Raw genomic sequence first — 16296 nt, forward strand, 5'->3', positions numbered from 1 at the left:
GCTGTTGGGCTGCCAGCTCAGTACAGCATGGCTCTGACTGCAGCATGAAAGGTTCAATGCATTTTGTATAGATTGAGAAAGGACTTGAGAGGAACAAATCTATTCTTAGAAGTGGCTTTTTAAAGACTGTGCCTTACTATATAAAATTAATGTAGCCAATGTCTGACTGCACTGACATGTGCTGAAGCAGGTGTACACATCGGTTTTTGAATTCCCACTAGGGAGAATCATTAAAATAATCCGTAGGTCAACTAATGATGGTCAAAGAGAAGAAAGAGTGGAAAGTGTTCCTCACCATGTCTGGTGTTTGTAGCTCTACCAATTCTGAGCCAGCTGCTGTAGTGCAATTACCGCATAAGTTTCAGTGTGAAGTTGGAAAACTTTCAAAAAAAAAAAAAAAGGGCATTTTAATCTTTGCAAGGAGGAATTAAGCCTACATTTGGTGTGTTAGAGTTTTTAAATTATGCTGACATGCTCCAGGTTGCAAGCTTGTTTTGCGTGATTTTCTGCTATTGGAGCATGGCTTGCCCTGGGCATTAAGCCCTGGCAGGAAACGCACTAGAATAGTCTGGAAATTAGGAGAACCAAATGGTGACACAGTGGATGTTCATTTATGCATAGTCTTGCTTAAATGACTCCTCTGCAGAGGCTGAAGCAACATAACAGAAACAGCATTAAAGGAGAACAGTTTATCTCCCCAAAAATGGAAACAGTAAATACAATGACAAGTATCAAAAGAAACTTTTTCTTTTTTGGTATTTGGATTGTCTGTTTTTGTCAAACAGGTCAATTTCTTATGTTGGCTTAAGAACATCAGATACAAATTCTTGTTACTTAAAAATACAGCGTAAGCAGTGCAGACTGGTCTGCCAGCATTCCTCAGCTCGGAGGACAGTGATTTTCAGGCTCATTTGTCCCTAGGTGTCTGCTGGGATTTCATGCTTTCTTTTCAGGACATATAATTGTTGGCATGTTTCTCCTTCTTGTCTTCTGTTACTGGTTTAAACCAGATGGGCCACACGTAATTAGTTTGGCTTCATGAAAACTGTGTAGGCTACTCCATGACAAGACCAGATCCTATGTTTCTCCCTATTTGGAGAGCAAGTACTGCAAAGGCAACAGCTGGGATGGGGTATGTATATTAAGGAAGAGTGCCAGCCCTCAATGTTCTGCAAAAATTTCATTTGGTACATAAATACCATTTTGTTTCCTGATGAAAATACAGCAAGTTTTTACTTGTTAGTCTGTTATCATTTACAGTCCCCTAGTGATATGAAGCACTCATATTGTGTGAAGTAACCACTCCCAGCTCTTTTGTATTGTGACTCCGTAGCACTGGGTTACAATTTTCTTGCTTGTCAAGCTGGCTGGGTTTTGGTGTTGTTTTTTAAATGCTTGTGCAAATCTAATCTGAGAATTTGGTAAGGAGAGTCTTGCCATTAAGAAAACTTGAACATGGTCAGTAATGTTAATAAAATCAGTCAGATTTGTGGTTTTGGGATGCATTTGGTAGAGATTTTTTTATTTTAAAATGTGATCTTTTCTGTGGAGAACTGACACGTACTTATGCTCTTTGAAGGCATCTGAATTTACCATTCCTATCATGAAATTAGTGCAGCAGCCGGAGTGCACAAGTAGGGTTGCAGGTTTTTATTTCTGAACTTAAGCTAGTATTCTGAATAGTAGAGAATAATATTGGAATGTGCATTATCCTAAGGCAAAATAAACTATAACTACTTGACTTTTGATAGAAGTTTATCTAACAAGCTCTTAAAATCTACCAATGAATGAATGTTATTACAGTGCTCCCGGACTACTTGAGCCATTAGAAGGTTCTCCCTAATATCTAGCTCAGGCTTGCTAAAGTAATTATCTTGGGATATTTAGGCTGTTCCAACTCATTAGAAATACACTGCTAAATTGTCACGTTTCCATTAAAATTCCTCTTTTTTCATTTGCTCATTCTTTCATAATTTTCATCTCTTGGGGTGATGTTTCTCTGACTTATTAACAATAAGGTAGTCTTTAATATTACATGAGCAAAATGTGATTTGGAGATGTTAAGAAGATGGGGTTTTGTTGGGAGGGGAAGGAAGCTCCTGCTTTTGTCTCTGCCTTCATCTGTCCCAACACTTTTAGTGTGTGAAATTGGGAGAGTGTTGTAAGAGTAGAACCAGATGAAAAGCCACAACTGGGAGAGTGTGTGTATGTGAGCAGTGGTGATTGCTCTGGTTTTATGGAGTTACCTTTCAGTTTGATTTTTATTTCTATTGTAAGAGGAATGGAACTTTCATACAGATTGTTAAACAGAGAAACAAACAAAAACACAACAAAAAACCAAAAAAGCAAAAACCCAAACCAACCAACCAACCAAAACTAACTTGGAATTTGTGTTATTTGTTTCTCTTGCAATGGACTGACCTCAACACTATGGTTCAGTGGACTAACATTTTTGGTTTTGCAATGTACAGTCCCTGCTTTGTCATACTGATCTGGGTTTGTAGGCCACAAAATCAGATAACTGTGTTTAAGCTCTGATTTAACTGAGATTTGGATTGTATCATTGCATGCAACTCTTCAGCTCTTGCAACTTTTGTCCTTAGAAAGGAAATAGAGAAAAAGAATGCTGTATTACAAATGCTTGTGAATGTATGTGAATACTAAGCGTGTGTATTTTCCAAAATGCTTAACGAGTAACATGCATCTCTGTAAAAGCCTTGATGTGTTATCTGCAAGGATGTGCTCACTGAGGGAGAGAGGTCAGAGATGAAGGTCATGCTATGCTTTTTAAAATCTCCAATCAGCTGCATGGAATTCAGCCCCCACTATGTATTAAATGTATTTTCATCTCTCTGAGAATCTCTCTTTTTTGATTAATCATTCAGTATGGTCACTTTTTTTTTTTTTTTGACAGCAAGGATTAGACCTGTAAGTATTGTTCAAAGCTTTGAACAGCAGTATCATGTCAAGGTCCTGTTGTTGACTTGCCTGCTTCATCCAATACTATTGCAGACAAACCTTAATTCTATTTTTAGCATGATTTCTGAGGAAACAAGGTGTCTGTAAGCTTTATCTCTTCTGTTCTTCATCTCTCCGCAAAAGCTTTTTTAGCATTTGACCAGTTTCAGACAAAATTGACATAGACATAGAGTTTTAATAGTCAGGTCTCTGCCACTTCATGAAAATAGGCAGCTGGACAGATGAAGATGATCCATCTTTTTTCCTAAGACCCAGTAGTGGGAGGGCATTGTAAATGGAACATCTGTAAGACACTAGAGAATCTAGTCACAAAACATCCACGGAAACCAGGATTCGTGTAGAACTGTTTTCTAAATACTGATAGTGGAGTATTACTTCAGTGAGCTGTCATCCTTACAGAGTTTTGGAGAACCTAAAAAGAGATAGGGTAGTTACAAAACTGCTAAGAGGATTTTTCCTGAAAAGAAAATGGTTTCAGGTTTAACGTGTTTATGCATTTGACTACTGCATTATCAATGCCTATAATTGTGTGATGTACAGGGTAGAGATTTTATCTCTTTCTCCTATTTGCTGTAGAACAGACTGGATGCAGGAAGAAATGGTGAATTTTTATTCAGTGATTGTGCATTAACTGAATTCAGTGCTCTACGTTCATAAAATGCAGTAGTATTATACTTTAGTGTAATAATAACTCTAGTGAAGCTAACTGCAAGGAGCTATGAAAACCAATAATATGTGATGGTGAAGAAAGGAGAAGAAGATTTGCAGTTACTTTACAGAGGAAACAGAGAATTATACACAACAAGAAAATTAAGTCATTACTGAGAAGATGACTTCTGAAATAGATATATACAGGAACCAGAAAATCAATCAGTTGTCCATTATGAAGGACTATTCAAAGACATGAGGATACAGAAACCTTTTCTTTTATAAGGGAGGGGGAAGGTGAGGTAACCAAACAAGAATGCAGTTCGAATTTGCAGGGAATAGCAGTCAGTTACATGACCTTTTTTTTTTCTTATCTTATTTCATTTTGAGAGTAATCATAGTGCGACAAGAAGTAATTGAGAATGTAGATTCATTTGAAAGTAAATGGAAGTGGCTTGCATGGTTGAAGTATTTTTTCCAGTCTTTCAATATGAAAGACTACAAAGTCAAAACCTTGTAGAAATACTTATCAGTAAAGCACTAATGGGAATTTTGATACATGTGACCATATGCTATTTGGAAGATTCAGGTAATAGACATTCTAGGCTACAAAACAAACTCCACTGCACTTATTTTAGACATGAAAGGATAGAATGGTAAAAAGGGAGTGTGAAATTGTAAGCTGTGTATACAGAATTACCAAGGAAAACAAGTCATTTTTTCTAAGTCTGTGATGCTGTCCCTATAATAGTTTCTGTATATACATATGGCAGCGTGCTGTCGGAAAATACTGACAAACTGTCAGGAATATGTGGAAATAAGACCTGTCCTCTCAGGGGAATAGTTTTTCCTCTCTTGCTGTGTTGTCTAGCAGAAACTTGGGTCAGGAGCCTAAAAATGGAAACGATGAATCTCTCAACAAAGTAAAGGAGCTTCTTAGTCAAGGCGAAGGTGACATAGCCAAGAATGGGAAGAAATTAATATTGGGCCATGTAAACAAGGTTTCAGCAGGACAGTCAATATATTATCCAAGAAAATGCATCTGTTAAAAGCGTGTGGTGGAAGCTTCATCACCTCTCAAGGAAATTGGCTGGTCTAAAGCAAAAGTGTTGATGTGTCTCAGGGACAGCTGTTCTCTGTACAAGAAAAGGACTGTGTCACTTATTAGAAATATTTCTGTGTCTTAAATATTATGCTCAAAAAGTAGAGTGCTTTTTCTCTCAGTAACTCAGTGGTTCCCTACAAAGGGACAGGAAAGATAGAATAGAATATTTTCCGTTGGAAGGGACCTACAATGATCATCTCGTCCAACTGCCTGATCCCTTCTGGGCTGACCAAAAGTTAAAGCATGTTGTTAAGGATGTCCATGTCCATTAAGAGGCATGTCCAAATGCCTCTTAAACACTGACAGGTGTGGGGCATCAACCACCTCTCTAGGAAGCCTGTTCCTACAGAGAGGGTGTTTGACCACCCTCTCTGTAAATAAATGCTTCCTAGTGTCAAGTGTAAACCTCACCTGATGCAGCTTTGAACCGTTCCAATGCATCCTACCACTGGATACCAGGGACAAGAGATGCACACCTCCCTCTCTGCTTCTACTCCTCAGGAGGCTGTGGAGAGCAATGAGGTTGCCCCTCAGCCTCCTTTTCTCCAAACTAGACAAACGCAAAGTCCTTAGCCGCTCCTCATAGGACGTTCCTTCCAGCCTTTTCACCAGCTTTGTTGCCCTCCTCTGGATGCATTCAAGTACCTTAACGTCCTTCTTAAATTGTGGCGCCCAGAGCTGCACGCTGTACTCAAGGTGAGGCTGCACCAATGCTAAATACAGTGGGATAATCACCTCTTTTGACCAGCTGATTATGCTGTTTGATGCACCCCAGAATGCAGTTTGCCCTCTTGGCTGCCAGGGCACACTGCTCACTCATATTGAGCCTACTGTCAACCAGCACAAACACCTGGGATAATGTCCTATACACATCACGATGGACATTATATCCAGACCTTAGCTGAAATGAATGATTTATTGTATATATAGTATCAGAGGTGTTTTTTACTGCAGTTAAAGTGCCATAAATTTCATCTCTGTGGTGAATTTCTCCTCATGGAGCAAGTTTTACAGTCCACATAGATGCAGATTTTGCCGAGATTAGACAGCTGTTTCCAAACCTGAATAGTTGGGGGGTTTGCTAGTATTTAATAAGTTTCAGAGTTAACTATGTTGAACAATGATGTAAGAATCACGTAAAAACACTAGTGCATTTGAGCAGAATGTTAAGGAAACGGAATTGCATTTGCTTACGGTATTGAGTTAGAAAAATACAAATGCAAATATCATATGAAGTGTCTGGCTCTTAGAACAGCAATAAAAAGGATTTAGTATAAGCTAACATAAAAAGAATACCCTTTTTCTGCTTAAATTTACTTCTTGAATCCAAATTGTTTCATATTTAGAGTTCATGTTGCATAATTTCAGTATATTTATAGGCCAGTAGGAGTAGGTTTCTTTAAACAGCACATTTCTCTTGTATTCAGTGTTCAACTTCACTCTTTTAATGAGTACATTTGGTAGACTCCAATTGAGATGTAATTTTTGAACTGTGTCTTATGGTGAACTCAAAGGTAAAGCAAATGAAGCAGTTCAGAGGCCAGGATTAATTCCATGCAAAGAAACTTTTCAGGTATCTTAAATCATTTGCTTTTCCTATTATTCATGTTCGTACATCTGACTTCTGCTCCTTCACGTTTGTGATGTTGATAGTGAGCAGATAAAATCAGCAAGGTTTTAGTCATCTGACAGTTTAATAACAAGCTGTCTTTAGTATGTATATCGTACAGTGCTGATAAATAATGATGAAGTTTCTGTCACTTCGCCAAATATTTTGGAAACAGTATTCAAGGCTTAGAAGAATGACAGGCTTTTGGCTTAGACTTGGAAACTTTTATTCTCATGGACTTCGCATATTCTGTGCCAAGTCTCTTGACTTTCTCTGTGCTGGTTTTCTCAACGATGTAGTCAGTAGAACGTACCTGTCCTTGAGCTAAGTTTACAATTAAATATCAGAATGATTGGAAAACCTCAAATGAGAAGTATAATAGCAGTTGGAAAATATTTAGTTTTTATTCTCGAGTGCCAATTTTCTTGACTCGGAACAATTCTCAAGGCACGAATCGAATAGTCTTGTTTTTGTTCCAGTGGACAGTTTCCCCAAAGTGCTTGACTAGAACAGAATGACTGGTGGTGCTGATTGAGCTGGTGAGCGGTGCTTGCTTTCTGTGAAGAGTGGTGGTGTATTAACACTATGCATGAATGGACAAAACGTATTCATTGCTGCTGGGTTTGTTCCAAGTTGGAAATTTATGACCTTGCTCCTCAGATGGCATTCCTTTGTAGTAAAAGTAGTTCATTTACCAGCTTGCTTTGGAGAAAATTATGACAATATCCATTTTAACCTGTGGATGGGTTTTTGTTATCGTTTTTTTTTTTTTTTCATATTCCTTGACAGTATATATGAAAAATGGATGTAGAGGGCAAGTTACGTATACAAATGTCATTAAAGTACTACCCAGCTTAATCTATAAAGCAATCCAACTTGCCCTAATATCTAATACACATTATAATTACTTTTTATGCTTTTCCCTTCATGAGTAATGACAATCAATTTACTGAAAATGTGTTTTGCTGGAGTTTGTATTGGGGAATTGCTTTGCCTACAGACATCTAAGTTGCCATGACATTGTTTCAAAGAGGTCTTTCATTTACTTTATTCTTGTAGAACAACTGTAGCTTGCAATTGCAGTAAATGACAAGCAGATAACTATCCAAAAAACTGAGGTCCACCAATAGGTTCCAGAGGTGAAGATTTGTTTTTATTTGTTAAAACCCTGGAAGGAAACGGTTGGGATTTCTCCTTAATATAACAAGTATATCACTGGTTCTGAACACTTGAGACTTCCAGAATGCCACTATGCTTCATACAAATTAGGTACCCAATCTATTAACACAATAGGTACCCAATCTATTAACTCATGGTTCCATGGCTGGTGTCATCGCCACGGTTTTGGTTTTTTTGATAACAGGATGGCCTACACAGCACCAGGTTTGCTGGCGTCTGATGGGATTCATCTTTCTCAAAGGGGAAAGAGAATCTTTGTTCAGGAGCTTGTGGGGCTCATCAACAGAGCTTTAAACTAGACTCGAAGGGGGAGGGAGGTAATATCAGGCTTCCCCAAGAGAAGCTGAGGGACAACATGCCACGGTTAGAGGGAGCAGGTGCTAGCGAAGCCACTCAGCCTGTGTCTCTGAGATGTGCGGGGTACACTGGGGCACACTTGAAGTTGTACAGAGTTGAGCTAGGGGATACTGAGGCAATAGAAGCCAAGAGGGAAACACCAGTGAAACACCTCAAAGCACATAAGGGGTGTTCCTCTACAAAGGAGACAAGGACGACAGCCCAGCTGAAGTGCCTCTACACCAATGCATGCAGCATGGGCAACAAGCAGGAGGAGTTGGAAGCCATTGTACACCAGGAAAACTATGATTATGGCTGCCATCACGGAAACATGGTGGGATGACTCGCACAACTGGAGTGCGGTGATGGATGGCTATAAACTCTTCAGGAGGGATAGGCGAGGCAGGAGAGGTGGTGGGGTAGCCCTGTATGTTAGGGAGTGTCTGGATAGTTTAGAGCTTAACAATGGTGACGATAGGGTGGAGTGTCTATGGGTAGGAATCAGGGGGAAGGCCAACAAGGCAGATATTGTGGTGGGAGTCTGTTACAGACCACCCAACCAGGATGAGGAGACAGACAAAATATTCTATAAGCAGCTGAGAAAAGTCTCATGATCGCTAGCCCTCGTTCTTGTGGGGGACTTCAACCTACCAGATGTCTGCTGGAAATACAGTACAGCAGAGAGGAAACGGTCTAGGAGGTTCCTGGAGTGTGTGGCAGATAACTTCCTGACACAGCTAGGGAGGGAGCCAACTAGGGAAGGTGCCCCACTGGACCTCTTGTTCACAAACAGAGAAGGACTTGTGAGGCATGTGATGGTTGGAGGCAGTCTTGGGCAGAGTGATCACGAAATGATAGAGTTTTTGATACGTGGAGAAGCGGCGAGAGGGGTCAGCAAAACTGCCACCTGAGACTTCCGGGGGGTAGACTTTGGCCTGTTTAGGAGACTGGTCGACACAGTCCTCTGGGAGGCAGCCCTAAAGGACAAAGAGTCCAGGAAGGCTGGACATTATTTAAGGAGGAAGTCCTAAAGGCACAAGAGCAGGTTGTCCCCAGGTGTTGAAAGATGAGCCGGTGGGGAAGAAGACCGGCCTGGCTGAATAGACAGCTTTGGCTAGAACTCAGGAAAGAGGAGAGTCTACAACCTCTGGAAGAAGGGGCAGGCAAGTCAAGAGGACTACAAAGGTGTAGCAAGGTTGTGCAGGGAGAAAATTAGAAGGGCCAAAGCTGAGCTAGAGCTCAATCTGGCTACTGCCGTAAAAGACAACAAAAAATACTTCTTCAAATACATTAGCAGCAAAAGGAGAGCTAAGGAGAATCTCCAGCCCCTAGTAGACGGGGGAGGGAACACAGTGACCAAGGATGAGGAAAAGGCTGAGGTACTTAATGCCTTCTTTGCCTCAGTCTTTAATAGCAGGGCCAATTGTTCCCTGGGTACCCAGCCCCCCGAGTCGGAAGATAGGGACGGGGACCAGAATGGAGCCCCCATAATCCAGGGGGAAATGGTTAGTGACCTGCTACACCACTTTGACACTCACAAGTCTATGGGGCCTGATGAGATCCACCCAAGAGTACTGAAGGAACTGGCAGATGTGCTCACCAAGCCCCTTTCCATCATTTACCAGCAGTCCTGGCTAACCGGGGAGGTCCCTGCTGACTGGAGATTAGCTAATGTGACGCCCATCTTCAAGAAGGGCCGGAAGGAGGACTCGGGGAACTACAGGGCTGTCCAGCCTGACCTAGATACCGGGAAAGCTGATGGAGCAGATCATCCTGAGTGCCGTCACATGGCATGTAGAGGATAACCAAGGGATCAAGCCCAGCCAGCACGGGTTTAGGAAAGGCAGGTCCTGCTTGACCAACCTGATCTCCTTCTACGACAAGGTGACCCGCCTAGTGGATGAGGGAAAGGCTGTGGATGTTGTCTATCTAGACTTCAGTAAAGCCTTTGACATGGTTTCCCACAGCATTCTCCTGGAGAAACTGGCTGCTTATGGCTTGGATGGGTGTACTCTTCGCTGGGTAAAGAACTGGCTGGATGGCTGGGCCCAAAGAGTAGTGGTGAATGGAGTTTACTCCAGTTGGCGGCCGGTCACAAGCAGTGTCCCCTAGGGCTCTGTGTTGGGGCCAGTTCTGTTTAATATCTTTATCAATGATCTGGATGAAGGGATCGAGTGCACCCTCAGTAAGTTTGCAGATGACACCAAGTTGTGTGGGAGTGTTGATCTGCTGGAGGGTAGGAAGGCTCTGCAGAGGGACCTGGACAGGCTGGATCGATGGGCCGAGGTCAATTGTATGAGGTTTAACAAGGCCAAGTGCTGGGTCCTGCACTTGGGCCACAGCAACCCCATGCAACGCTACAGGCTTGGGGAAGAGTGGCTGGAAAGCTGCCTGGCAGAGAAGGACCTGGGGGTGTTGGTTGACAGCTGGCTGAATATGAGCCAGCAGTGTGCCCAGGTAGCCAAGAAGGCCAATGGCATCCTGGCTTGTATCAGAAATAGTGTGGCCAGCAGGAGTAGGGAAGTGATTGTGCCCCTGTACTCGGTACTGGTGAGGCCGCACCTTGAATACTGTGTTCGGTTTTGTGCCCCTCACTACAAGAGAGACATTGGACACACTCCAGCACCTCAAAGAAGGGCAACGAAGCTGGTGAAGGGTCTGGAGCAGAAGTGTTATGAGGAGCAGCTGAGGGAGCTGGGATTGTTTAGCCTGGAGAAAAGGAGGCTGAGGGGAGACCTTATTGCTCTCTACAACTACCTGAAAGGAGGTTGTAGAGAGGTGGGGGTCGGTCTCTTCTCCCAGGTAACAAGTGATAGGACGAGAGGAAATAGTCTCAAGTTGCACCAGGGGAGGTTTAGACTGGATATTAGGAAATTTTTCTTCACTGAAAGGGTTATCAAGCATTGGAACAGGCTGCCCAGGGAAGTGGTTGAGTTGCCATCCCTGGAGGTATTTAAAGGACGTTTGGATGAGGTGCTTAGGGACGTGGTATAGTGGTGGTCTTGGTAGTGTTAGGTTAACGGTTGGACTCGATGATCTTAAAGGTCTTTTCCAACCTATACAATTCTGTGGTTCTGTGGTTCTGTGATTCTGTAATTACAGCTACATAATCCAGTGTATGTTTGGTCAGGTTCATTGGCCTGACTTGCAAGTATCATTCATGCTTTGCTCCCTTATAGCATGACAGGCATGTTAAATGATTTAATCTGCCCCACTCTTGTAACCTGTACTCTGTTAACCTCTTTCCTAATGTGATGGAACAGAAAGTGTCCTTGTAATCTGATAAATGAATGCTGTTATGCTCTGGTGATCCACTCAGCACATATTGATGGATGGAGAATTTGCACACTGATCCAAAAGTAATAAGGGTCAAAGTAAGTGATTTTTCAGTTTATTACTTGCATCTGTCACTGGGCATCTTTTTGGGTTTTATGTTTAACATGGAATGTGAGTGGTTTTAACATGTACCTTGTCTAGATAGGGGTTTCCTACTAATTTCTAGATCAAGTAGTGGTTTGTGATATTACTGGGAAGGTCCGGACTCTTCAGTCTCTCTCCTCTACTCTCTAAAGGAATCTTGAACAATCCTCTAAGTCTGCTTCTTGAATGGCAGGGTCACACCACAGAGTTCGTAGCTGTTAAACCACCTTTTTGTTCTTTTCTTTTCTTTTAAAATGTTCCCCTATGAACCCTGCTCTCCCAGGCTATTTAGGACAATATGCTACTTCTTTACCTGTCTGTCTCATGTCAACATGCTTCTGAGCCCTCTGGCTGAGGACATGGTTCTCCTGGCAGCAGCTTCTCCCTTTTTAGTTCTTGCAATATGGTTAAGGCTGCCTTATGTTCCCTGCTCTGCTATGTGTGCTGCTAGTTTGAAGTTATGAATTATCTTTGAAATGGATTCAATGTTTTCAGGCAACTTGTGTGCATTAATTGTTTCTGAGTTGAATGGTTGAAGGAAGTCAGTAGTCTCTGATTCTAAAACTGTCAAAAATACACCCCTTCACCCATGAAGCTAAGGTAGATATTAACCCAGTGCTAGATTTCTTTTAAATCAAGAATAAGCAGAAAAAGGGGGAAGTAAGAATTGTGTTCCATATTTCATATGAAGATATGCAGAAGGCATAACTAGACTTCTGTCTAATGAAGGTCATAGAATGGAGTTCCGCCCGCCCAAGAAAAAAGAAATGAATGTGGTTTTGTCTAAAGAAAAGAGGTTTGTGTAGTCTTTTGCTAAAAGCAGGCAGTTGTATTAGCCTTCTGCTTTTTAGGACTTTTTTGGAGGGGAATGAAAAGAAACTAAAATGTTTTTCACTGGTGAGAGAAAATTTCTTAAGTACAGTACAAGCTGAAATTATTGTTCTTTTTGAGATTAATAAAAAAATTACCTTTGGTTTATGGTTTTGTATCAACAGCTGCACCCATCCATTTATTTAAGTATGGCTCAGATAACTTAGTTTTATAAGTATCAAAAACGGTGTGACAGGCCAAGCAATTAAGGTTTTGTAAAAGCTTTTAGAGTTCAGTTGATTGCTACCTAAGGCAATTTGCTTAGTCCACAGCCCTTATAATCACTATTGTAGCCATGCTGGAAATGCTTATTTGGTAAGTATGCTGTGGAAGTCTGATTATTCCCACTGGCAACCTAAGTAGCATTTGATTTTTTTTTTTTTTTTTTTTTTTTAGACATTTATTACGAGAATGGCACTGAAATATCTCTTTTTGCCACCTCAGAATGAAAGATTTTTCTTACCTGATCAAATGGTATGAAACCCGAGGGAGAGAATAAGCCAGGTTATTGTAGTAATTTATCTCTTCCTGTTGTTTTTGTTTTGCTTTGTGTTAAAAGGACTAACCAGCCGGGAATGTTCACAAAGAAAGAATTTGATCAGTTGGCCTCAGCAATAGACAGCTTCAGTCTCATGACATACGACTATTCAACACCACAACGGTAAGACGCCATCTAACGTTAGAAAAAGGTTGCTGAAGGAACTGATTCCCAGTTAAGTCACTACTAAATCTACAGCATGAGTTCGTTTTTTTAGTAAAGTGGATGGTGTGTTTTCACCGTATCAGATACTAAAGTTTTGGATTGGTAATTAGGATAGGTGATTTTTGAACAAGCCAGTAACTCAGGACATTGTTTAACAACAGTGTATATTTGGCACCCAGATATTGTGAAACACTTTGTACTCAAGCTAAAAAATTATCCTTTTACTAGTTCTGTGACACTTATTCTTTTCTAGGCCAGGTTCTTTTGTTTTTAATTATTTAGCATGGTTCTGCATGATAGGTAGACGAATAATCTTGTACATGTCATTGTTGAAAAAATTAGCTTTAAAGCGCAATTGACAACTCATTTGCTTCATCCTGAGGCAGCAGACTGTCTTTTGCCAGCACTGCTAATGCTTGAATATGTTTTTCCATTCTTCCACTAGTTCCTCCCTTGTACTGATACAGCTGCTTATGCAGCAGTTCATCAAACCAGATCAGGGAACTAATCTGTCTGAAAAATAACACAAAACCCCACTCTTGTACATTAATATTTATGAACTGGAACTTAATATTTTTAACTGTGTGAAAGTGGAACAGCAATGTAGTTGAGAGGTCCTTAGTCTCTACAGAGACTCTTTTATGTTACTGTTCTCCAAAAGCATGATTCATTTCACCTCCAAATTGCAGGTGAGGATATGCTTTTGCAGTTCCTGGGAGATTCTGTATATCTTGCTTCAAGGTGGCTGTCCAGAGTTAATATTTGTGGTAAACTGGCAGATTTAGAAATGCTATAATTTTTGTGTTTATTACATCACTAAAACCTTTGTCACCTGTAGTATATTAGCATTTTGATAATGTCTAGACAGGTTTAACAGAAAGGGACTTTAGCCTCTTCTGAAGAGAATTTATATATCTCTTTCCTGTCTCTCCCTAGGCCTGGCTCTACGTCTTCAAGCCTAGTTACCTAGGGGAGAACAAACATAGGCAGTAATGTGTACTGAAGTTAGAACAGTTTTTTGTTACTATCCTGCTGGAATATGCGGCATAGATGTATCCAGTTGAGCTTTCCTCTAGGTAAATCTGACATCTATGAAGATGAGGTGCTAAGGGCTTTTGTACAGGCTATACAAACCCATCTGGAACCCCGAATGCATTTTGAAATACTGTGCTGTAGGCTGGATCTTTTCTGTGTGGCGAAGCTGTACTGTGCTTTATGCCATGTTAAAATCACAGGTTCTGCTATGGTACAGTCACATCTTTATGCTTTCACTGGCACTGTAAGTTACTTAGGCCTGACTTGGAGATGCTACTCTTTTTTACTTGAAAGAGGAGGGAAAGCATTCTTCAGTTCACACCCATTGTATTTGAAATAAATGTAGTTTCTGAGACGTTATGCTTTTAGTCTGAGAAAGGATTTGATAAAAAGAATTCAAATTGTTATTGCTTGAATTTGCTTTGAGTGGTCTGAGTATATGAAATACAGGATAATACATGGGGTTTTTTTCACAATTTTTTGCCTTTACATATAAACACAATTTCCAGCAACATTCCTGTACTGTATTAGCACATTGAGTTTTAATGGCACAGATATCCCAAAGGCTTTGAGGCAGATAATTAGTATGGAGTAGATGTTGATATTTGTAAGACTAGAATATGCTTTTCCTTTTATCATGTTAGTGAGTGCCTTTTATCATGTTTAGTGAGTGTTTGCGATAAAGCCTGCTCTCTTCTCTGATGAGATAGGAATGGAATGAGCACGATATCCTGATACTATATGTATGACAATTCAATTACTCTGTGTATTAAGGTTCTACTCTTTCTCTTAATGTTGCTTTTTGTTAGGTAATAGCCTATTTAGGGTTTTATCCTTAAGTAAGTGTTAAACGATCATTGAAACCTGTCTTGCTTACCAGTCACTGATTTTGTAGTTCTTTCTGTAAGTAAATGGTGGATTTTGTCCCAGTATGTTGTGCCAGTTTACAGTAAAAACATTGAGGATGGTATTGGAAAACAACTGAAGTCATACAGAGTGTTGAATTATCATGTGGGCATTGTGCCAGGCCCAGTGACAGAGAAAATGTGCTAGGTGGAAACCTTTTCTTACTCACTGTAAGGAGTTTTGTATCCCTTCACCTTAGAAGTGAATCACAAAGTCAAGAGTGGGGCAAGCATGTTTTGTACATCAGTACTTCAAGCCACTGAAGAATGTGCATTTAACCTTCATAGGATTGTAGGTTAACCTTCACTGATTTTTGTGTGCCATAGTTTGCTCTTTACAATTACACTAGTCAAAAAGAGAAGGCTGAGAGTGAACGTGTACTTTTTCTGACAACCTGTTTCATTTTTGCTAACTTGACAGACCTGGTCCGAATTCCCCTCTTCCCTGGGTACGAGCCTGTGTTCAAGTACTGGATCCTGATTCAAAATGGAGGAATAAAATACTTCTAGGGTTGAATTTCTATGGCATGGACTATTCTGCTTTGGGAGCCTCTGGGGAGCCAATCGTTGGTAGCAGGTAAGACTTCTCTGGATAGTGAGTACTTATGTATGGTATATTCTTACAAAACTCATAAATTCGCAAATATTCTTCTTTAGAAATAATGGATGTGTTAGTAATACAGAAATGGAAAAAGTGATAAATCTGCACATGGAATAGTAGCTCACCAGTTTGAGTAAGACCTGTAACTTCTCTTCCCTGTACAGAAGTGCAGATAGATGGCACAGTTATCCTGTCAGAACTCCTATGGAAAAATAATTTGTGTAGTTTTCCCTCTTTCCTCTAGCCGTGTTTGTACAAGCAGTTTGCCATCTTTGTGTTAAAATGTTCTGCAGTGTTCTCTTATGCTCTGTATTGTTTTGGGGGTTCATGCAGTTGACCTAAAGGTTGTTTCTCTCTGCTCCTGAAGTTGTTACCAGTTACTTTGAAATTTGATACTGGTTTCAAACAGCAATATGCCATCAAGTTTCTTTTGAGTAGAAAAAGCTGCAATAAGCTCATCTGGAGACAAAAATCTATAACAAGATAAAGGGAAGTATTCCAAAGCCAGCCTGAAATTTTATATTGATTCTCAGAGGAAAATTGTTGTTTTAGTTTTGAGTAATAACCACCTATAATAACAGTGAGCTTTGTAGAAATACAGTCAGGATATAGTACATCAAGCCAGAAGAAAAAGCAAGAAAAACAGTGTGAATTTGGCAGGAAAATCAGGTTTGTTCAGAAGTTTGTTTTTAATTTATAAAATAGAACCAAGCCAAGTGGAAACAAGCCTAAAGCGCAAGAGGCAACTGTTCTCACTTTCACAGGTTACTAAGTTCATTACACCAGGATATTTCAATATAGTAACAAATTGCTTGTTAGGCCTTGAAATACTATCTGAGGTGGATTGTATAAGGTAAGGGCCTGAGTTTTTTTATGTCCATGCCTTCAGTTACACAAACATTTTGT

At 40.4% G+C, this 16296-nt stretch overlaps 1 protein-coding gene across 6 annotated transcripts in view; it reads left to right on the top strand.

Annotated features, from left to right (window-relative positions):
* Positions 1-16296, top strand: part of CHID1 (chitinase domain containing 1) — a 131453-nt gene that overhangs the window by 39663 nt on the left and 75494 nt on the right. For all 6 annotated transcript variants that reach the window (XM_075502363.1, XM_075502367.1, XM_075502365.1 and 3 more), the window contains 2 exons: positions 12706-12807; positions 15211-15366. In XM_075502363.1, coding sequence (XP_075358478.1) covers positions 12706-12807; positions 15211-15366 — 258 coding nt within the window. The remainder of the gene's footprint in view (positions 1-12705; positions 12808-15210; positions 15367-16296) is intronic.

Source organism: Mycteria americana, chromosome 5 (genome assembly GCF_035582795.1).
Source record: "Mycteria americana isolate JAX WOST 10 ecotype Jacksonville Zoo and Gardens chromosome 5, USCA_MyAme_1.0, whole genome shotgun sequence".
Classification (NCBI taxonomy): Eukaryota; Metazoa; Chordata; class Aves; order Ciconiiformes; family Ciconiidae; genus Mycteria; species Mycteria americana.